Here is a 23283-nt window from a genome sequence, read left to right as displayed (position 1 = left end):
TGTGACTTCAACTCCCAGAATTCCTCAGCCAGGCACGCTGGCTGAGGAATTCTGGGAGTTGAAGTCCATCCTCTTAAAATCTATATTAGGGGTCTTCAAACTTGGCCCTTTCATGACTTGTGGACTTCAACTCCCAGAATTCCTCAGCCAGGCACGCTGGGTGAGGAATTCTGGGAGTTGAAGTCCACTCCTGTTAAAGTCTATATCAGTGGTGTTCAAACTTGGCCCATTACGACTCATGGACTTCAACTCCCAGAATTCCTCAGCCAGTGCCTGGCTGAGGAATTGTGGGAGTTGAAGTCCATGAGTCATAAAAAGGCCGAGTTTGAAGACCCTTGCCAGAGACTCTTCTTCCTACTCAGGAATTCTGGGAGTTGAAGTCCATAACTCCTAAAAGAGCCGAGGTTCCCCACCCCCTAGTCTAGGGCATGGGGGAAAAGTGCGCTTAATCATCGGTCTTTCCTATAAATTCAGAGCATCGTTAGCGACGGCTTTTAATCTCACCACAACTTTAAACCTCAGCTATCGCAGTGTTCTTTACGATTCGTAAAAACCCAATTGTAGAAGCTTCCGTTTGCATTTAATTCAATAACACTTTTATAAAATGGAGCACGCTCTCTTATTTGATGTCACGTAGAACGCCCAGGCTGCTTGTGACGATAGTCTTTCTAACCCCTTGTTTCCATCTGCTTCTGTTTTGACCCATCTTCTAGGTGAAACCATGAGAATCGCTTCCTCGGAATTTGCTGACGATCCTTGTTCCTCCGTCAAACGGGGCACCATGGTCCGGGCTGCCCGAGCTCTGCTTTCTGCCGTCACTCGCTTGCTCATCCTGGCTGACATGGCAGATGTCATGAGGCTTTTATCTCACCTGAAAATTGTAAGACCCCCCCCTCTTCCTCTCCCTTCAGCGAGTCACGTTACCTCACGTGGAGGCATCTGGGTGGGTTGCAGGAGAGAACGGGCGCCCTGCTACGTGGTATTGTTCGCAAAATGTGGGGCGCTAAATGTCTACAGAGATTCTCCGTCATCCAGGTTACAGCTGTCCCAAAGGTGCTTTTTTCACGATGAAACTGGGTCACGGGATTACTTTTTATGACCTTCTGGCAAGCAAAGTCCATGGGGAAGCCAAACTCACTTAACAACCATATTACTAATTGAACAACTGCAGTGATTCACTTCAGTGCCAAGAAAGATAGTGTAGTGTAGTGTATAGTATAGGAATAGGAATAGGAATAGAAAATATGGAATGGAATGGAATGGAGTAGAGTGGAGTGGAGTAGAGTAGAGTAGAAATTAGAATAGAATAGAATAGAATAGAATAGAATAGAATAGAATAGAATAGAATAGAATAGAATAGAATAGAATAGAATAATGATAAGACTGGGATAATGATTAAAATAGAATAATGATTGGAATAGAATAGAATAGAATAGAATAGAATAGAATAGAATAGAATAGAATAATGATAAGACTGGAATAATGATTAAAATAGAATAATGATTGGAATAGAATAGAATAGAATAGAATAGAATAGAACAGAACAGAACAGAACAGAACAGAACAGAACAGAACAGAACAGAATAGAATAGAATAGAATAATGATTAGAATAGAATAGAATAGAATAGAATAGAATAATGATAAGACTGGAATAATGATTAAAATAGAATAATGATTGGAATAGAATAGAATAGAATAGAATAGAATAATGATTAGAATAGAATAATGATTGGAATAGAATAGAATAGAATAGAATAATGATTAGAATAGAATAGAATAGAATAGAATAGAATAGAATAGAATAGAATAATGATAAGACTGGAATAATGATTAAAATAGAATAATGATTGGCATAGAATAGAATAGAATAGAATAATGATTAGAATAGAATAATGATTGGAATAGAATAGAATAGAATAGAATAGAATAGAATAATGATTAGAATAGAATAGAATAATGATAAGACTGGAATAATGATTAAAATAGAATAATGATTGGAATGGAATAGAATAGAATAGAATGGAATGGAATGGAATGGAATGGAATGGAATAGAACAGAGCTGGAAGGGACCCTGGAGGTCTTCTAGTCCAGCCCCCTGCTCAAGCAGGAGAACCTACACCATCTCAGACAGGTGAATGTCCAGTCTCCTTTTTAAAATTTCCATTGATGGACTGCCCACGATTTCTGGTGGCAAGCTGTTCCACTGGTTGATTGTCCTCACTGTCAGGAAGTTTCTCCTTAGTTCCAGGTTGCTTCTCTCCTTGATCAGTTTCCAACCATTGTTTCTCGTGCTCCGGAGAACAATCTGACCCCCTCTGCCTTGTGGCAGCCCCTCAAATCCTGGAACACTGCTATCATGTCTCCCTTATTTCTTCTTGGTAGAAAGCAAAAACTATCCCAGGCAAAAGCAAATATCCCCCCCCCCCCAGGCAGAAGGGCAGGCCCCAAAACAAGAGCACCTAGGCAGGGAAAACAATAAGGATTTGGGGACCTGACATAGGACCTTCCGAAGGTTTTTCCTGACATACAGTGCAGTGTACGGAGCTGTACATGTTCGCCCTCTTGTGGCGGATGCAAGCCATGGACTCGGTCCTCTTTTGTGAGTCCCAGTAAGAAATTAAACCCATCCTGAAGCTGGGATTTTGATAACAGCTGGGAATTGCGAACGCTTAATGAGTGATCAAAGAGAGGGACAAAATGAAAGCCGCCCCAAAGAATTATTACAGGGCAGCCCGTGATTTATTGTGTAAAGTTGTGTTTGGTTTGTTGTGCCGGCCAGAGTTAATAAACAAATAAATGTATAACGAAACAGAAGGAAATTGAAAAGAAAACAAAGCTTATCAGTGATAGAGATTGTCAGCAATTTAAATGAGGAGGAGAACAACAGCGATGTAGCGTGGTAACAATTTCCATGTCCTCAAATGAGTATTTTCAGTGGTCGGGATGAAGCAATAGAAGGAAATTCTACGATGATAAGCTCTTGGGTTTTTCACTGCAATTTTCTTAACTATTACCGCAATCAGCAAAGCTTATACTTGCCTGATTTTGGCAGGAAAAGAGCTGGTGGCTGTTATGAGTGGGAAATGATAACCCACAGTTCCAAGCAGCCTTTTTTTAACCTCCGGATGATTCCTAACCTTAGAAATAATGTGTATTGTAGATGCGGTTTCTGATAAGCATCTTGCTTTCTGGCGATCGCTTGAAACTAGACTGTTACAATAAAAAGGGACAGGTGACAGGTGAAGCCCCTCTCCTCCTACTTCCTACCTGGAAAAATAAAAATAAAAAACCCAGCTCTGGTACACAAGATAGCTCGGAGAAAAAAGGTCCCAGAATGTGACCCTTGATTTCATTATAAACAGGGCTTGAGTTGCTGGAAGAGTTTCCCTTCTGTATGTCAAATAATTTTCCCAAATGGTCAGCTAAGTTCAAAATGGAGAAAGAAAATTGCCCATTGAAGGCAAGCAGGTTATTGTACAAAAAAAAGGTGGGGGGTGGTCATCAGTTAGCATATCCCTTCCGCAGCATTTGGAGCGAACGGATTTAGAAAGACAGTTTCTTCCTTCTTTTTTTTAAAAAAAATCCTTTTTCAAGTAAGGAGTGAAAGTTCTTGCTGTGGAAATGACAGGACATAGATTTTGATACTGAAGGATGAAAGCTTATAACTTGTTAAGATATGGCACTTTCCGGGAAAATAATTTTAAACTTTTGCCTGTCCCGAATCATCCCTCTCTAAGGGGACTGGTTCGGAACAGGATTAGGGGACTGGAGGCTAAAGCATATAAGGAACGGCTGCTGGAATTGGGTATGTCTAGTTTAATGAAGAGAAGGACGAGGGGGGACATGATAGCAGTGTTCCAATATCTCAGGGGCTGCCCCAAAGAAGAGGGAGTCAAGCTATTCTCCAAGGCGCCTGAAGGCAGGACAAGAAGCAACGGATGGAAATTAATCAAGGAGAAAAGCAACCTAGAACTAAGGAGAAACTTCCTGACCGTTAGAACAATTAACCAGTGGAACAACCTGCCTCCAGAAGTGGTGAATGCTCCAACACTGGAAGTTTTTAAGAAGAGACTGGACAGCCATTTGTCCGAAATGGTGTAGGGTTTCCTGCCTGAGCAGGGGGTTAGACTAGATGACCTCCAAGGTCACTTCCAACTATTATTATTATTATTATTATTATTATTATTATTATTATTATTATTACTATTACTATTACTATTACTATTACTATTACTATTACTATTACTAGGAATGAAATATTAAAAGGTGTGAAAACAGCCACAAAAAATTATTAGGAGAAGCAGCTTATCTGGATGCTTTTTATTCAGGGACCAAGCCTAGTGATGGCACATTGATGATATTTGTTTCAAATATTACCGAGCTTACAGTTGATTAGTAATTAATCAGGACGTGGCAGCACCTTTTGCGACTATTGTATTTTATTATAAGGCATAAGCTTTTAACATGGAAAAGATGCTGCCAGACTTCTGGTTGTGTGCCGCCATGGGCTAACTCAGCTCTTCTCTTACAATGTCTACAACAAGAAGTACTTAATTGGCAATGATATATGAAGGCTATTCCCTAACGGAATGCAAAACATTTATGCAATGAATTACATTAGCATATGGCTGAGGCTAAGATACATTGAATTATCTACAGAACAAATAAATACACGGTATTTTGAAATAAGTTGTCCTCAGTCATCTGGTTCCAGAGTTGCTTCTAGAATCTTTGGCTCTAAACCAGACATGTCAAACACAAGGCCCGGGGGCCGGATGCGGCCCGCAAAGTGGTTTCATGTGGCCCGCAAAGCCATCCTGGAAACAGTGAGGGAACGGCCCCCGCTGCCTTGGCCCTGGCCCAGGCCGACCGGGAGCCAATGTACAATTTTGTGGTGGCCATCTATGCTGAAACGCATTCAGTCTTAGCTCCACAAGGCCGTCTGGAAACAGCGAGGAACCAGCCCCTGCCGCGTCGGCCCTGCCCCCCGGGTGCATGCTGGGGAGGGGTCACCCTTTGTGAGGAATGAAGAAATGGACCATGCCTTGGCGCTTGCCCCGGTCCCACCCTCTTCTGCCAGAGACCCTCAGATCTATCCCACTCCTGCCCAGGCCCCCACAGGCACCCTTGACGTGAATGATGTAGAGCTGGCCACACCCACCCAGTAGGCCACACCCACTCCCTCCACGCCCACCCAGTAGGCTGCACCCACCCTGGCCACACACCCCCGCCCACCCTCGACGGCAACCGCAATGCTGATGCGGCCCTCAATGAAATTGAGTTTGACGCCCCTGCTCTAAACAGTTCATAATGCAGGTTTCTATGTTGCTCCTATCCCTTGACCTGGCTCAGTAGTAGTAACTGTGAGAGGGATCTCGGAGTCCTAGTGGACAATCCCTTAAATAGGAGCCAGCAGTGTGCTGCAGCTGCCAAAAAAGCCAACACAGTGCTGGGCTGCATTAACAGAGGGAGAGAATCAAGATCACGTGAAGTGTTAATACCACTTTACAATGCCTTGGTAAGGCCACACTTGGAATACGGCATCCAGTTTTGGTCACCACGATGTAAAAAAGATGTTGAGACTCTAGAAAGAGTACAGAGAAGAGCAACAAAGATGATTAGGGGACTGGAGGCTAAAACATATAAGGAACGGTTGCTGGAATTAGGTATGTCTAGTTTAATGAAGAGAAGGACGAGGGGGGACATGATAGCAGTCTTCAGAATGCAGAATTGCTACAGGGTTAGTGCTGAGGGCAGATTGATTCTTATCGAGCTCCAGGAAAAAAAAAATTGTTAATGCTGTTCAGTTAGTTACATCCTGTGATTTCCCCTTAAATTATAAGCATTGTTAGTTTTGTAGCATTAGCTTTAGTGCTTGAAACAGGCAGATTATTTGTAAAATCTTACCACAGTTTGAGATGATTAAAAGTCTACTCTCATTGGTGTTTGTTAAGCGACTCTGGAACTTTTCTGGTTAAAATTAAATCCTAAATTTTTTAAATTCTTGATTTGCTCAATATTAACCGCATCAGCCATCCAGTGGCAAGCATTTTAGATGTTTTCCAAATTCAGTTTGGAATCTGTTTTGCATGATGGTAAAATGCAATAGTAGATATACTTCCATATTTCTGTTGAAGGAATAGAATGCTTTAAAGCCTTGGTACCAACTGAAAAAAAAATGTTGAATGATTTTACGATCTTGTTCAATATTGACACAAAAATGCAGAGCGCTAATATTGGAGTAATATTCCCTGAGAAAATCATGGCAAATCCTCGCTTCTGTTGAGAGAATCTCCCGAGGATTAGTATTTATCTATGCTGGTGTTTTAAAATATTAAATGTTTTTAGCTGTTGATTCAGGCTGAGGGTATCTGAAATCCGTGTATATATAGCTGTAGCCATTGCCTTCTAAGTTTTAACTATTGATAGTATTGAAGGAAAAATCTTCATCAGGGTCCAGTCCAAGCCGGGAATAAATAACATGGCGACCTGCTTTAGAAAGAAAGTTGCACTTTATTGAAGAGGAGAGACAGACAGAGGGATGGCTCTGGAAGAAAAGAGAGCAAGCACATGTAGGGAGTGGGCTTTTATACCCTCTGGAGCCTTTTGTTTGGAGTTGTTCCTGTGGCATGAACTTTGACCTGAGTCTGAGTGTGCCCTTTGGTATCTGTGGGTTAATCCTATTATGTCCTGTCTTAGAATTTGGGTGGGGTATGTAGATTTTTGGTGTCTTTGTCTTCTTAATCTTGTAGCTTCAACCTTCATGAATGGATTATCACATCTGCATGTCTACAGAGCTGGTTTCTGCTGTGGGGGAGACAGACTTGGGGCTATTAAGAAAAACTGGGCATGCTTTTCTGCCCCTTTAAGATCCTTTGAGGAAATGTAATATTCTGCCCTTTTAATATTTCCTTCTCTGGGGGGCTGACTTCCCACAATAGTTTTCTGTGTGAAGAAATTACTGTCCAGCTGTCACCTGTTACCCTTAGAATGTGAAGGATGTGTGTATATAATGCACGTTCTTATTTGTGGATTTTACTTGTGTGTAGTGTGCACTGTGGACAGCACTTAATTTTGTTGTGAGTTACACAATGACAGGAACGATTATTCTGTTCTATTCTGCTTAATTATAACTAATTGGGTAATCATCCGTTGGTTTGCTTCTGTTGCTGTTGTGGGTGCATATGGGTTTTTTATGGTTCTTATATGGCAGGTTTTAATGTTTCAAGCCACCTGGAATCAACTGTGCGTGAGTTAGCGGCTGTATAAACTTGTTTAATAAACAATAAAGATATAAATTGGAAACAGATTCTTCCTAGAAATAGGAAACCGACTTCTGTTTGCTTCTCGTGCCAGCTTGGGATCCGGCCTCAGATAAGATTCTTATCTCCCGCTGAATAATTTTGGATTTCTCCCACAGATTTCAGTAGATCATTTAGGTGTCTTCCAAGCATCTCATAACCACCATTCCAACAATGAGTGGATTCGTGCCCCAGGAATCCAGTGGATTGAGGGTTACCGCCAGAAAGGTTCATATTTTAATGAATTTCAAAAGGCATTTGAATCAAACCAGTGGAATAAATCACTGTCTGTCTATTGAGGATGAACTATTTGTTGTAGACCAGGGGTCTTCAAACTTGGTCCTTTTATGACTTGTGGACCTTCAACTCCCAGAATTCCTCAGCCAGGCACACTGGCTGAGGAATTCTGGGAGTTGAAGGTCCACAAGTCATAAAAGGGCCAAGTTTGAAGACCCCTGTTATAGACCAAGGATTTCTTGAAAAATATGGAGAATCAGATTCATGGAAATCTTAGTGGTCATATAGTCCAGCTTGTTGCTCATTGTGGGATGGAAAATCCTGACAACCATGTCCTCTTTATAATAGCAATAGCATTTAGATTTATATATCGCTTCACCATGCTTTACAGCCCTCTCTGAGCGGTTTACAAATGTGAGCATATTGCCCGCAACTATTTGGGTCCTCATTTTACTAACCTCAGAAGGATGGAAGGCTGAGTCAACCTTGAGCCGGTTAGAATCAAACTGCTGGCAGTGCGCAGAGTCAGCCTGCAATACTGCCTTCTAACCACTGCGCCTCCACGGCATAATGATAGGAAGAGGCTTGGAAAAATGGCAACATGTGATCAGTGAGTTACCTACCCTCCATGCCATAGAGATAAATCAAAGATAAATACCAATTTCCCAGGAATTCTACTGGGGGCAATGGTGTCTTAACAAATTACTTTGCTTTTTGGCCTCATTTATGTTATCATTTGCTAGTGGACCTTGGAGAAATCTCGGGGCAGGATGTATCAAAATGGGGGAAGTAAAGTGTTCTCATCTTCAAAAAACAGAGAAATGGAAAATACAGGGAATTTTAAAGAAGAGATTGGACAACCATTTGTCCGAAATGGTATAGGGTTTCCTGCCTGAGCAGGGGATTGGACTAGATGACCTCCAAGGTCCCTTCCAGCTCTGTTATTCTATTCTATTCTGTTCTGTTCTTATTTCTCTTCTCTTCTTATTTCTCTTCTCTTCTTATTTTGTTCTCTTCTTATTCTGTTCTATTCTTATTCTGTTCTGTTCTATTCTTATTTTGTTCTATTCTGTTCTGTTCTTATTTCTCTTCTGTTCTTATTTCTCTTCTTATTCTGTTCTCTTCTTATTCTGTTCTAGTCTGTTCTTTTCTATTCTATTCTATCCTATCCTATCCTGTCCTATCCTATCCCATCCCATTCCATTCCATTCCATCTTCAGCTGCCCTCTCTAGACTGCATTCATGGTGCTTCCATCCCAATATTAACCAAGTTTGACACCACTTAGAGTTTGGGGTTCAATAAGATGACTCAACTTTTATTCCTTTTCTATCAGTGGGTTTGTGGATCTTTAAGTGGGAGCCCAGAATAATGTTATTTTTATACCATCTTCTTATAGAAACATGGCACGAATGACACTGGACTTCCAAAACATTTCATCTTCCACTTTCATTGCCTTGCCTTGCCTTGCTTTACAAAATGAAACAAGCCCCCGTTCCTTCCGGGCACACTAATGTTTCGCTCTCAGATTGCAAACAGATTTTAATTGGCATTTTAATCGTTGTACTTTGGCCTGCTTTTATGTAACCCATCCTGAGATATATTTTTGTGGTGACAGTTAATTGTTACTTGTTCACAATGATGGCATCAGAGTTGTTTACGTTTTGAAATAGAAGGTTGAGGAATGCTGGGTCTTGCCTGCTTGCCTGTCATTTACATCTTTTAGGGAGAACACATATTTGTACTCAGTGAGTAAAAACACAACACGCTAAAAGTTAAAGGTCAACAATAGTATTTATTTTCCTGCTGATCTTTTATGTTGAGCTGTTGCCGTTGTATGTTGCTAGAAATTGATATGAAGCCCATGGCCTAGCTCAGGGATAGGCAACCTTGGCTCTTTTATGACTCGTGGACTTCAACTCCCAGAATTCCTGAGCCAGCCACGCTGAGGGGAAAGGGAGAGGTTTCCAAGCTGAGCCATGCTGGCTCATGAATTCTGGGAGTTGAAGTCCACCAGTCATAAAAGAGCCAAGGTTGCCTACCCCTGGCCTAGGCCTAGGCCGCTTTATGACTCGTGGACTTCAACTCCCAGAATTCCTGAGCCAGCATGGCTCAGCTTGGAAACCTCTCCCTTTCCCCTCAGCATGGCTGGCTCAGGAATTCTGGGAGTTGAAGTCCACAAGTCATAAAAGAGCCAAGGTTGCCTACCTCTGGCCTAGCTAAAGCAGATTGTTTTGCTTGATTGCCTTTGCAGTGTTACAAAAACACACATAACTTGAATACACTTTGCGGTACAAACAGGCTCCTGCTGATCCTTCCTAGAACTATAAAAAAACAGGTTAATTTATTTTTCACGTGGAAACCACCCTATAAGGCTACTACTGTCATCTGTGTGAAAAAGAGAGTCACCGAGAATTAGAACTTATTTGCAATCTCCCAATGTTTGACTTTTCACTATAGTCTTGCAACGAATCTTGCGCCAGATTTTGTTCCATTTTCAGTGACAGACCTACTTTAGTACAATATATATATACTGAAGACATGATGAGATTTTTTTAAAAAATATAAAACATACAATGGAGGTCTGCCCAGTTGGGAATATCCATAGCATGATTTTATGATCTCCTGGGGAGGATGTGCCTCAGTATTCTGAAATTGCCTGGTAATGCAGTGAAGATTTGAAAGTCATAGACCAAGGGTCTTCAAACTTGGCCCTTTTATGACTCGTGGACTTCAACTCCCAGAATTCCTCAGCCAGTGTGCCTGGCTGAGGAATTCTGGGAGTTGAAGTCCACGAGTCATAAAAGGGCCGAGTTTGAAGACCCCTGATATAGACTTTAAGAGGAGTGGACTTCAACTCCCAGAATTCCTCAGTCAGCGTGCCTGGCTGAGGAATTCTGGGAGTTGAAGTCCACAAATCACAAAAGGGCCAAGTTTGAAGACCCCTGTCATAGACTGAACTCTCAAATTTCCATCTTCCTCTGCAGGTAGAGGAAGCGTTGGAAGCTGTGAAGAACGCCACCAACGAACAAGACCTGGCAAACCGCTTCAAAGAATTTGGAAAAGAGATGGTGAAGCTTAACTATGTAGCTGCTAGAAGGCAACAGGTAAGCCTGTGGAAAGGGCATCTTAATAATCTGCAGAATGACTTGGGTTTTATTCAGTTTCCCCAGACATTTGGTTTAGGCCAGGGGTAGGCAACCTTGGCTCTTTTATGACTCGTGGACTTCAACTCCCAGAATTCCTGAGCCAGCATGGCTCAGCTTGGAAACCTCTCCCTTTCCCCTCAGCATGGCTGGCTCAGGAATTCTGGGAGTTGAAGTCCACGAGTCATAAAAGGGCTGAGTTTGAAGACCCCTGCTATAGATTCATATGCCTGTATGCAATTGTGCATTATGATTTATTTATATATATGTATATTTGTTTCAAATAGGAGCTGAAGGATCCCCACTGTAGGGACGAAATGGCCGCTGCTCGTGGGGCCTTGAAAAAAAACGCAACCATGCTCTACACAGCTTCGCAAGCTTTCCTCCGCCACCCTGACGTCGCCGCCACCCGAGCCAACCGGGATTATGTCTTCAAGCAAGTCCAGGAAGCCATTGCTGGCATTTCCAACGCAGCTCAGGCCACCTCGCCCACCGACGAGAACAAGGGCCACACCGGAATCGGGGAGCTTGCGGCAGCCCTGAACGAGTTTGATGTAAGCGTGACTCCAACGGAAGAGAATATTGGTAGCTCAGGGTTGAACTGTGGGGTCCTTGGTGCTCTCTGAGCTTGGGCTGTTTCGCTGCAGACGTTTCGTTACCCAGCTAGGTAACGTCATCAGTGCTAGGAGGGAGTGGGGGTTTGCAAAGAGGAAGAGAAAGAGGAGGAGGAGGAGCAGCAGCAGCACTGTGGGGTCTCTGAGCTTGGTTGTTTCCTTGCAGACGTTTCATTACCCAACTAGGTAACATCATCAGTGCTAGAAGGGAGGGGGGTTTGCAAAAGGGGAGGAGGAGGAGCACTGTGGGGTCTCTGAGCTTCGTCGTTTTTTTGCAGATGTTTCATTACCCAACTAGGTAACATCATCAATGCTAGGAGGGAGTGGAGTTTGCAAAAGGGGAGGAGGAGGAGGAGGAGGAGGACTGTGGGGTTTCTGAGTTTGGTTGTTTTGTTGCAGACGTTTCATTACCCAACTAGGTAACGTCACCAGTGCTAGAAGGGAGTGGGGTTTGGAAAAGGGGAGGAGGAGGAGGAGCAGCAGCAGCAGCAGCAGCAGCAGCAGGTTTCAGAGACCCCCAAGGACTCCACTTGAGGGGAAAAGGAAGACATTTTGTCTAAACATCTCACATCTTTATCTACTGTGCTACCTTTGGTGTCCAATAACACCGATCGTTTCTCAAATATTTCATTTAACTTATATATTATTATCAGAAGCAATCTGATCTTTCTTCTATCACAGAGGTTTCATACCGGCTAACAAGCACAAACCATAAATTAATTTAAAAAGCGGTGGCAGTACAATAAAATTTTTTTGAGGGGAAAGAGTGACTATAATAGACAAAGATTAAATTCAGGAAACCAGCACATAAAACGGAGCATTCACTGATAACAATGCAATAAAAAGCTTGGAAGAGTAGAAGATATCATGTTTTCTCTGGCTCTGAGAGGTTAGGCAGAATATTCTTGAGCATAATGCACCAGTGACCAAATATCTTTCATTAAACGAAGGGGACGAAGCTGTGGCTAAAATCTTCCTTAAGCAGGCTCTTTTGGGCCCAAGGAGATTGTCTGGTGCTCAGATAATTCATTTGGAAGCCAATAAAATAGCAAGAAACTTCTGTGGTTTGGGAATTCAGTGAATCACACACTCCTGCAGCCCGTTTTTCCACGGAATCGTGGCAAGTCTTGCTTCCTAGTTTTAAGCTTTCAGGGGGGATGGATTGCACAATTAAATCTAATTATGCTAATTGGATTACAGAGCTGAATATCAATCCTTTACTGCGGCATTTATTTTGTTTTAGTACAAAGGATTAATGTGAGAGGATGCGATTTGCCCCTAAGTTCCACGTTTTTTCAACCTTGACCACTTAAAGAGGGGTGGAGTTCAACTCCCAGAATTCCCCAGCCAGCCATGTTGAAGTCCACCTGTCTTAAAGTGGCCAAGATGGGGAACCTCGGCTCTTTTATGACTCGTGGCTGGCTCAGGAATTCTGGGAGTTGAAGTCCACGAGTCATAAAAGAGCCAAGGTTGCCTACCTCTGGCCTAGGCCTAGGCCGCTTTATGACTCGTGGACTTCAACTGCCAGAATTCCTGAGCCATCCAAGCTGAGGGGAAAGGGAGAGATTTTCAAGCTGAGTCATGTTGGCTCAGGAATTCTGGGAGTTGAAGTCCACGAGTCATAAAGCGGCCTAGGCCTAGGCCAGAGGTAGGCAACCTTGGCTCTTTTATGACTCGTGGACTTCAACTTCCAGAATTCCTGAGCCAGCCATGTTGAAGGGAAAGGGAGAGGTTTCCAAGCTGAGCCATGCTGGCTCAGGAATTCTGGGAGTTGAAGTCCACAAGTCATAAAAGGGCCATCGTTCCCTCATGCTGGCTGAGGAATTCTGGGAGGTGAAGTCCACAAGTCATAAAAGTGCCAAGGTTCCCCACCCCAGGCCTAAGTCCATATAGAAAGCTAAAATATAGTATTTAGTGATACGTTCTTTTCTGAACTTAGAGAATACTCTAGATTTATTTAAGTTTTTCAAAAACCTATGTAGGACCTACTTCTCGGATGTTAGATATGGAAGCATGTGGACCTTGTTTACTTTTACTCAAAGAGACTTACTATAAAGTGCTGCCTGAATTGTCAATTCAAGTGTACGGAGATCAAATTATTTCACAAGTTGATGCTCACCACAGCATTACAAAATGCACAAATAGATCTTGATAGAGGATGGACAATATATACAATATATTGATTGTCTCAATGGGAAGCATCAAACATTCACTAGCTTGAAAACCTATAAAGGTCTAACGGAAGCTCCGGGATAAGGGTGACTGTGGCCCCAAGACTTTACTAGAGAATCCCCCAAATCTTTTGAACATTTGAAGAATGACAGAGTCGTCAGAGAAATCTTTATAAAGGCAATGAAACTCTGAAGGAAAAGAACTGCCATAAAACACAGCGATTGCTGATGACGTTACCTAGTTTGGTAATGAAATGTCTGCAAGAAAACAGTCCAGTCCAGAAAGCACCAAGGATCAACAATTTTTCATTCTTGACAATATTATACTAAAATTGCAGACAGGAAGCTTTCCACGCAGGAACATCTCATGGCTGATAGTCATTTCCAGCTTCCCCCAGTATGAGGATCCCCACCTGTTGGTTTGGAAGGGCCGGTGTGGATGACCTTCTCAGCTTCCTTCTTACCTACTGGGAAGTAACCTCCATCTGAAGCTTCTGGCTCTGTATGAAAAATCACGCTTTTTCGTCTTCTTTGGAGCAAGCAGAGCAGTGCAGTCTCTCCGCCGTGCTTCATCCCATCCGACTCAGATGGCCGTGTTCCAGGTGGCTGATGGGGTGCACTCTGTCCATGCTCTCTGCCTTTGACAGTCAATTCGCCCTGGGCTGCTGTTCTCTGTGTTTATAACAAGTTCAACAGAGGAAGGATAACATGCTGGTTGGTCTGTTCGTTCGTTCGTTCGTTCGTTCGTTCTTTCTTTCTTTCTTTCTTTCTTTCTTTCTTTCTTTCTTTCTTTCTTTCCTTCCTTCCTTCCTCCCGCCCGCCCTCCTTCTCTTCCTTACTTCTTTCTTTCTTTCTTTCTTTCTTTCTTTCTTTCTTTCTTTCTTTCTTTCTTTCTTTCTTTCTTTCTTTCCTTCCTTCTTTCTTTCTTTCTTTCTTTCTTTCCTTCCTTCCTCCCTCCCTCCCGCCCTCCCTCCTTCTCTTCCTTACTTCCTTCTGTCCCTCTTTCTTTCTTTCTTTCTTTCTTTCTTTCTTCTTCCTTCCTGCCCTCCCTCTTTCCCTTCCTTCCTTCCTTCATTTCTCCCTCCCTCCTTCCTTCCTTCCTTCCTTCCTTCTTTCCTTCCTTTCTTCTTCCTTCCTTCCTTCTTTCTCTTTCTTCTTCCTTCCTTCCCTCCTTCCCTCCCTCTTTCTCCTTTCTTTCTTCCTTCCCTCCCTCTTTCCTTCCTTCCTTCTCTCTTTTCATGAAAAAGATACAGAAAAAGTTGCCTTTTTTGTATATAATTACACACGACACACATACACAGAAACATACACACAGAGACACACACACACACACACACACACTATTATATAGTCCTCGACTTAAGACCACAATTGAGCCCAGGTTTTCTGTTAAGTGAGTTTTACCACCTTTCTTGCCACAGGTGTTAAGTGAATCGCTGCAAGTGTTCAATGACTAACTCGGTCGTTAAATGAATCTGGCTCCCCCCATCGACTCTGCTTCTCAGAAGGTCGCAAAAGGGGATCGCGTGACCCCCGGGGGACGCTGCGACCGTCATAAATAGGAGTGAGTTGCCCAGCGTCTGCATTTGGATCGCGTGACCCTGGGGGATGCTGCAACGGTCGCAAGTATGAAAAACGGCCCTAAGTCACTTTTTCCCGTGCCGTTGTAACTTTGGTCACTAAATGAAACGTTGTAAGTCGAGGACTATGATAGATAACCTTTATTATCATTTTTTTTTACTGCGGGCACATTGGCACACATTAAAAATGAATTTTACTTGCTTGCTCTCCAAGTCTACCCATACATAAACATATTTAAACATGCTATATGCTACATAGGTATAAATCTACACGCTTACATATAAATAACGTATAAATGTTACATATCTCTCTTTATTACACACGCAGGGTTAATATTCTGCAATCTTTTTCTTCCCGATCTTTCCACCCAAAATTAGTAAAAGACCTTCCCTTGAATTTGGAACTAGCCATGTAAGAACGTTCTATAGTTTAGCGTCTCCTGGGGTTTGTCGTTCCTTGTACCCAATCCTCGTTTGTTTTGTTTTTTTTAAAAAAAAAACTCAGACAGAAGGGGCTGCTTCCTTTCTCAAACAAACATCTAGAAAAAGGATTTGAAACCTGGCCAAGAGAGGCAGCCCAAGCCTTGTTTGTGCAAAGCAATCAGGAAAGAGCTCTCAAACAGAGCGAGCACGAAAGAGGAAGCGGCAACCGGCGGTGGCGTCTCTTAGCGCCCAGCAGTCGGCAAAACTTCCAGCAGGAATAAAAGGTTCGCCACTGGAGTGCAGAGCGGAGGATGCTCAGAGCCTTGCTTAATGGACGCTGATTGCCGAGGTGCAGAATTGTGTCTTCCCTGCTGAAAACGGAGTGGCATTACACTTTGAGCAATTTCAAAAAGCAAAACAGTCCAGTGTCCGTGGTACAAAATAAAACCCCCTTAATCCCTAACCTTTCGGGCACCGGGGACTGGTTCCGTGGAGAAAGGTTTTTCCGTGGACCGGAAGGTGCGTGGTTTTGTGTGCTGCCTGCATCCCACGGATGGGGCTTTGCTTGTGGACCGGTTGCTGGTGCGTTGCAGCCCGGTACTGGTCCACAGACTGGGGGTTGGGGACCCCTGCCCTAATGCATCGAATAAAAAACGGGATCCACTCCATTTTTGTTGTAGCTGCTTTGATTCATTTCTTTTTCTTTTAATTTTTTTTTAATTTTATTAAGTAAACATTTAAAAACAGATTGAACACAGTGTGACTTTTCTGGCTATTATTTTACCATACATACTATACCATATACCATATATCTTCCTAGTCATTGATCTTTTATACCATTTACATATTACATTTTATGCTATTTACATATTTATATATTTACATACATATTTACGTCTATTTATAACGTAACTTCCATTTCCATTCTTGTTTCATATTCTGATCTCTATCTTACGCTCACTTTGCGGTTGGAAATCTACACTTTTCTCTGTTCTAGACGAGCTTTCTCTGTTCTGACTTTTTCTCCTCGAGTCTAACCAATAGTACATCTTATCCCAAACTTCGTAATACTCTGTTTCATCCTTGTCTTTAATTTCTAAGGATAATCTATCCATCTCTGCACATATCAATTTTTTTTAATTAGTTCATTCTCCACCGAGGAATTTCCATTTTTCCAGTTCTGGGCATAGACCAACCTTGCTGCTGTTATGATATGCAACACTAGATATGTCTCTCCTTTGTTAAACTTCCCATCTATCATTCCCAGTATCATTCCCAACGCCTTCCTAAATGCAGGTAGTCTTCGACTTAAGACCGGGCATTTAATCACCGTTCGAAGTTACGACAGCCTTGGAAAGGATACTTTACAGCCAGTAAAATGGGTCTCCAACCCCCGGTCTGTGGCCCGCTACCGGGCTGTGAGCTATTCAGAACCGGACCGCGGAAGTGGCAGGCCAGCACATGTGTGTATCCCTTCTTGTGTGAGCACTGGGTGAGCGTGTGCACGTGCGCTCCGTTTGTGTGAGTGGCAGGCACGTGTGCCCGCTGCTTGGGCAAATGGAGCTGCACGCGTGTGCTTGCCTGCTGCTCACGCGGAACCATCTCTTTTCCCCTCCCCTCATTGGTCCCCAAAGCTGGAAAGGTTGAGGAACTCTGCAATAAAGGACTTCTGGCTGTCGTAAAACGTGTCCCCAACCCCCACCCCATAATCATAGGGACACAATAGGGACACAATTGGCATTCACAATTGGTTGCAGTGTCCCGTGGTCCCGTGGCCATGATTTGTGACCTTTTTTTGTCGGTTTCTAGCGAAAAAGGCCCATTCATGAGAAAGAATTTGCTTAACCACGGCACGAGTCGGACTCAGCAACTATGTCTTTTAACAACCACTACAAAAATGGTCCCAAAACCCCGGTCCGGTCACATTGGTGCTTCGATTTACAACTGCAGCCCAATTGGGATCTGGTCACAGTTCGAGTCTCAATGGATATTGTTAGTCCAGGACTATGTGTAGTAGACTGACCTCGTTCAATTAGTGTTTGTTAAAACAACTTAGATAGGAACCAGCCATGTGCTGCAGCTGCCAAAAAAGCCAACACAGTGCTAGGCTGCATTGACAGGGATAGAATCAAGATCACATGAAGCATTAATACTACTTTACAATGCCTTGGTAAGGCCACACTTGGAATACGGCATCCAGTTTTGGTCACCGCGATGTAAAAAAGATGTTGAGACTCTACAAAGAGTACAGAGAAGAGCAACAAAGATGATCAGGGGACTGGAGGCTAAGACATATAAGGAACGGTTGCGGGAATTGGGTATGTCTAGTTTAATGAAGAGAAGGACGAGGGGGGACATGATAGCAGTCTTCCAGTATCTCAGGGGCTGCCCCAAAGAAGAGGGAGTCAAGCTATTCTCCAAAGCGCCTGAAGGGAGGACAAGAAGCAACGGATGGAAACTAATCAAGGAGAGAAGCAACCTAGAACTAAGGAGGAATTTCCTGACAATCAGAACAATTAACCAGTGGAACAACCTGCCTCCAGAAGTGGTGAATGCTCCAACACTGGAAGTTTTTAAGAAGAGACTGGACGGCCATTTGTCTGAAATTGTATAGGGTTTCCTGCCTGAGCAGAGGGTTGGACTAGATGTCCTCCAAGGCCCCTTCCAACTTTATTATTATTGTTGTTATTATTATTGTTGTTGTTGTTGTTGTTGTTGTTATTATTATTATTATTATTATTATTATTATTATTATTATTATTATTATTATTATTATTATTATTATTATTAAAGTACAGATAGTCCTCGGCTTACAGCAGTCCATTTAGTGACCATTCAAAGTTACAACGGCACTGAAGAAAGGTGACTTATGACTGTTTTTCATAGTTACGACCTTTGCAACAACCCCCAGGCTCACGGGATCAAAATTCAGAGACACTTGGCAACTGACTCACGTTTATGACAGTCGCCGTAGTCTGGGGCCACGTGTTCCCCTTTTGCCACCTTCTAATAAGCCCTGCAAAGGTTGTCAAAGTGAGGCTCGGTTGCCAAGTTACTTTTATCAGCATCATGACTGTGTGAGGCAGTTGCTAAGTGAGGACTATCTGTAACAACAACAAAATAGAAGATCCTCATAGTTTTTACGGTTTAATGCCAGGGTGAAATCACTGTAGGGGAATTAACCAGGTTAAAAACTGGCATGAGTTAAATACTCCTTTTATTCAGTAAAAGTTCTCCTTTTATTGCCAACTGAGAACATTTGCCATGAAATTCCAGTTTCCATCGCTGAAGATGACTTACACACAATCACACTGATTTTGCACTGGCCACCAAGTATCCCGCCAGGTAATTCAGCTTAACAGCTGTCTTGGCATATGTCCAGAACTTATTTTCATTTCATTTCAATGAAATTTAATTGTTGAATCATAATGGACCAAGAATTACTTTAAACTGCAATATAAATGTGAATGAAGCATGATTTAAAGGCAGACTCCACTCGCCCTGTAAAATTATGACAGGTGTCGTTTTCTTGAGGGCTTCTTCTTCTGAGGAAGTTCTGGATCTTGAGAACTTAAAAAGATAATTTCTTGTGCTATAGCGACATCTAGTGGCTGGTGCATCAAACAGTTTCTTCCCTTCTGGCCAAGGTTTCTTTGATGTGCTGGTTTATTCTATTCTATTCTATTCTATTCTATTCTATTCTATTCTATTCTATTCTATTCTATTCTATTCTATTCTATTCTAGATCCAATATCTATTCTATTCTATTCTATTTCATATATTTTCTATTCTATTATATTCTACTTTATTTCTATTTTATTTTTTTATTTTATTACTATTTTATTTCATTTCATTTCTATTTCATTTCTATTTTATTTTATTATTTCTATTTTATTTTACTTTATTTCTATTTTATTATATCATTTTATTTTATTATTTTATTTTATTTTATTATTTCTATTTATTTTACTTTATTTCTATTTTATTTTATTTTATTATTTTATTTTATTTTATTTCTATTTTATTTTATTATATCTATTTTATTTTATTATTTTATTTCTATTTTATTTCATTTCATTTCTATTATTTTATTTTATTATTTCTATTTTATTTTACTTTATTTCTATTTTATTGTATTTTATTATTTTATTTTATTTTATTTCTATTTTATTTTATTACATCTATTTTATTTTACTTTATTTCTATTTTATTTTATTATATCTATTTTATTTTATTATTTTATTTCTATTTTATTTCATTTCATTTCTATTTCATTTTTATTTTATTTTATTATTTCTATTTTATTTTACTTTATTTCTATTTTATTGTATTTTATTATTTTATTTTATTCTATTCTATTTTACTTTATTTCTATTTTATTTTATTACATCTATTTTATTTTATTTTATTATTTTATTTCTATTTCATTTGATTTCTATTTCATTTCTATTTCATTTTATTATTTCTATTTTATTTTATTTTATTGTATTTCTATTTCATTTCATTTCTATTTCATTTCTATTTTATTATTTTATTTTATTTCATTTATTTTTTATTTATTTCTATTTTATTTTACTTTTTTTTTTTTTCTTAATTTTGCTAGCCGCCCGTCTTACCACAGGATAACCCTGGGCGGACTTTACTCAATTTAGTTGGTGCCCATCTTGCCGTTTATGTCATGAAATGCTCTGAAATGGTATGTAGGTTCTCCTGCCTGAGCAGGGGGGGTTGGACTAGATGACCTCCAAGGTCCCTTCCAACTCTTGTCATTCTGCTCTGTGTGTCATGAACGATGCGATTCGTATCCTGTCTTTCTCCGAAAATTCAGTTAGCCTACAGAGCGTTTAGCTTTTCTGAGACCCGCTGTGAGTTGCATAGAAACTAGGACTGACTTGTAACCTGGCCTTGAGGTAAACAATTCCACAAAGGTGCATGTAAGTCATTGTGGATTCTGCATCACCGCCCTAACCCTTCAAATCAAATTGCAGGAGGCCGCAGGAGGCGTTAATGCAATGATAAAATGTTCTCCAAGCGCCCCACGCAAGGAAACGGTTCCCTTCCCTCCAGAACAAATATTGCTTCCTATTGTTGTATAAATGTCCTATACTTCCCATTGCTGCTTCAGCTGCGGATGGAAAGCTCTGTTGCTTTACAACAACGGCAAGCTAAAGATGAATGTGATTAAGGGGGCAACAACATACGGTCTAATCTGTTTTTCAAGTGGCATTCAGTTCTGGTAATCTGGTTTGGAGACTGTACCTGCTCCAAAGATTTAATCCTTTCTAAATGCTGGCTGGGTTCCTGGGTAACTGACCTTTTTCTTTAAAAAAAAAAAAAACCACACAAAACTTTGCTGCAGATCTGTTTTGTTGGAAAGTTTTAGATTCATCCCCCCAAAAGCAAGGAATTAGGGATGACCGTTCCCTACAGAAGTGAGTTATAGCAGCGGTTCTCAACCTATGGGTCGCGACCCCATTTGGGGTCGATCGACCATTTCACGGGGGTCGCTAAGCAAGGCTGTCCGCCATTTTTTCCCCCTTTTCCGGCGGGTGCCTTGCCTCCCTTGAGCTGGGCCAGCTGGTGGTCGGCCTGCTCTGTCTCTGCTGCTTGCCAGCTACGCCTCGGCCGGCGCAGGGGGCGGAACCACGCATGCGCGGCGCTCCCGGGCAGGGAAAGTCCTCGGCGTACGACCGGTTGGGTAGTCCTCGACTTACGACCAGTTTAGTCCTCGACTTACGACCGGTTTAGTTTTCAACTTACGACCGGTTGGGGGTTGCGGCATTAAAAAGGTTGAGAACCACTGAGTTATAGGAATATGCTGGGAATTATCAGGCTTCTAGATGGCTTAGGAATGCAGTATATAAACAAGGGACAGAATAAGTGTCTATGGAGACGCTCAATCATCCAGGTCACGTTTGTCCCAAAGTTGCTTTTTTTCAAAAGGCAATTGGATTTCCTTGTTGTTGTTGTTTTCCTTTGAAGACATTTCCTCTTCTCATCTAAGGAGCTGCTTCAGCTCCCAAAAAGAGAACTGAAGAAGTTTCTTGAATGTGCAGTGAAATTTTTTCAAAAGAAAAAAAAACAAAACACCCCAAGAAAGTCCAGTTACCTTTTGAAAAAAACAAACAGACAATTATGCAGCTTAGGTAAATAAATAATTAGGTTTTCAAAGCTCAATGCTATATTTTTTACTGCTATCTAATCCTTTAACTATTTTTTTAAAATTTGTTTTATAACCGCTAAGCTGCCCCAGAGTCAGCTTGTAGGGTAGATGGGTAGCAAAATTAATTAATTGTTTAATGTACGGTACATTTCTTCCTTGCCACCTTTGTTAGTTTGTAACAGAATTTGAGTGTTAACATTCATTTATTGTAACGCTTTAATGTTTTGTCTTGTTTTAATTGGTTGTAATAAAAGCAGCAAATAAAATTCATAATAGGTAGGTAGGTAGGTAGGTAGGTAGATGATAGATAGATAGATAGATAGATAGATAGATAGATAGATAGATAGATAGATAGATAGATAGATAGATAGATAGATAGATAGATGATAGATGATATAGATATAGATGATAGATAGATGGATAGATAGATAGATGATAGACAGATAATAGATAGATAATAGATAGAAGATAGATAGATAGATAGATAGATAGATAGATAGATAATACATAGATGATAGATAAGAGAGAGAGAGAGAGAGATAAATAGACAGACAGACAGACAGACAGACACAGATAGATAGATAGATAGATAGAAGGATGATAGGTGATAGATAGATAGATAGATAGATAGATAGATAGATAGATAGATGATAGATAGATAGATAGATAGATGATAGATAGATGGATAGATAGATAGATGATAGATAGATGATAGTTAGACAGATAATACATAGATAATAGATAGATGATAGATAGATAATACATAGATGATAGATAATAGATAGATAGATAGATAGATAGATAGATAGATAGATAGATAGATAGATAGATAGATAGATGATAGATAGATAGATAGATAGATAGATAGATAGATAGATAGTAAGCTGCCTAGCATCACCTCTGGGCAAATGGGTAGCATCTAAGTTTAATAAGCAATAACAATAAATAATAATAATTTCTCTTTCAAACTTGCGGTGCCACTCGGTCGCAGCTTTTACCAACAACCCTCGTGCTTGTTTTGTGTTTTTGCAGAACAAGATCATTTTAGATCCCATGACGTTCAGCGAAGCCCGGTTTCGGCCCTCCCTTGAAGAGCGATTGGAGAGCATCATCAGTGGGGCTGCCCTCATGGCCGACTCGTCCTGCACCCGCGACGACCGTCGGGAGAGAATTGTGGCCGAGTGTAACGCGGTGAGACAGGCCCTGCAGGATTTGCTGACCGAATACATGAACAACGTAAGTGGCCTCCGCTTCTTCTTCTTCTCTCTTCTCCCTCTCTCGAATGGCAACACGATCTCGCGGGCTCGGTTGACGGCATCTAACCTAGGCGAGACCTCGGCAGCCCCCAAAAGTGGTCCACTAAAATAACGTAGGGAATGCAACCTCTGGAACCCTTTGAAGTGTGAAACCATGGAAGGTTCGTTGTGGAGTTTGATGCTCAATGAAATGGGAACTTGTGGGAACTTGTGACTTTCTTGGTAGAATGGGATACGTCTTTTAATACAGGGGTCCCCAACCCCCGGTCCATGGATCGGTACGGGGCCGTGACACGCCCGCAACCGGTCCGCAGAAACAAGCAAAGTCCCATCCGTGGGATGCAGGCAGCACACAAAACCATGCACCCTCTGGTACGTGGAAAAACCTCTCC

General features: G+C 41.4%; 1 protein-coding gene across 1 annotated transcript; it reads left to right on the top strand.

Moving 5' to 3' along the window:
* Positions 1–713: 713 nt before the first annotated feature.
* Positions 714–22871, top strand: LOC107298158 (catenin alpha-2; the record flags this gene model as incomplete). Its single annotated transcript, XM_015827521.1, has 4 exons — positions 714–880; positions 10526–10645; positions 10972–11238; positions 22668–22871. Coding segments are annotated over 4 exons (758 nt in total), but the record flags the coding sequence as incomplete, so codon positions are not given.
* Positions 22872–23283: the final 412 nt, after the last annotated feature.

The sequence above is a fragment of the Protobothrops mucrosquamatus genome, unplaced genomic scaffold, assembly GCF_001527695.2.
Source record: "Protobothrops mucrosquamatus isolate PMUCROS unplaced genomic scaffold, P.Mucros_1.0 scaffold3751, whole genome shotgun sequence".
NCBI classification, from domain to species: Eukaryota; Metazoa; Chordata; class Lepidosauria; order Squamata; family Viperidae; genus Protobothrops; species Protobothrops mucrosquamatus.
This window is presented reverse-complemented; position numbering and strand designations above follow the sequence as displayed.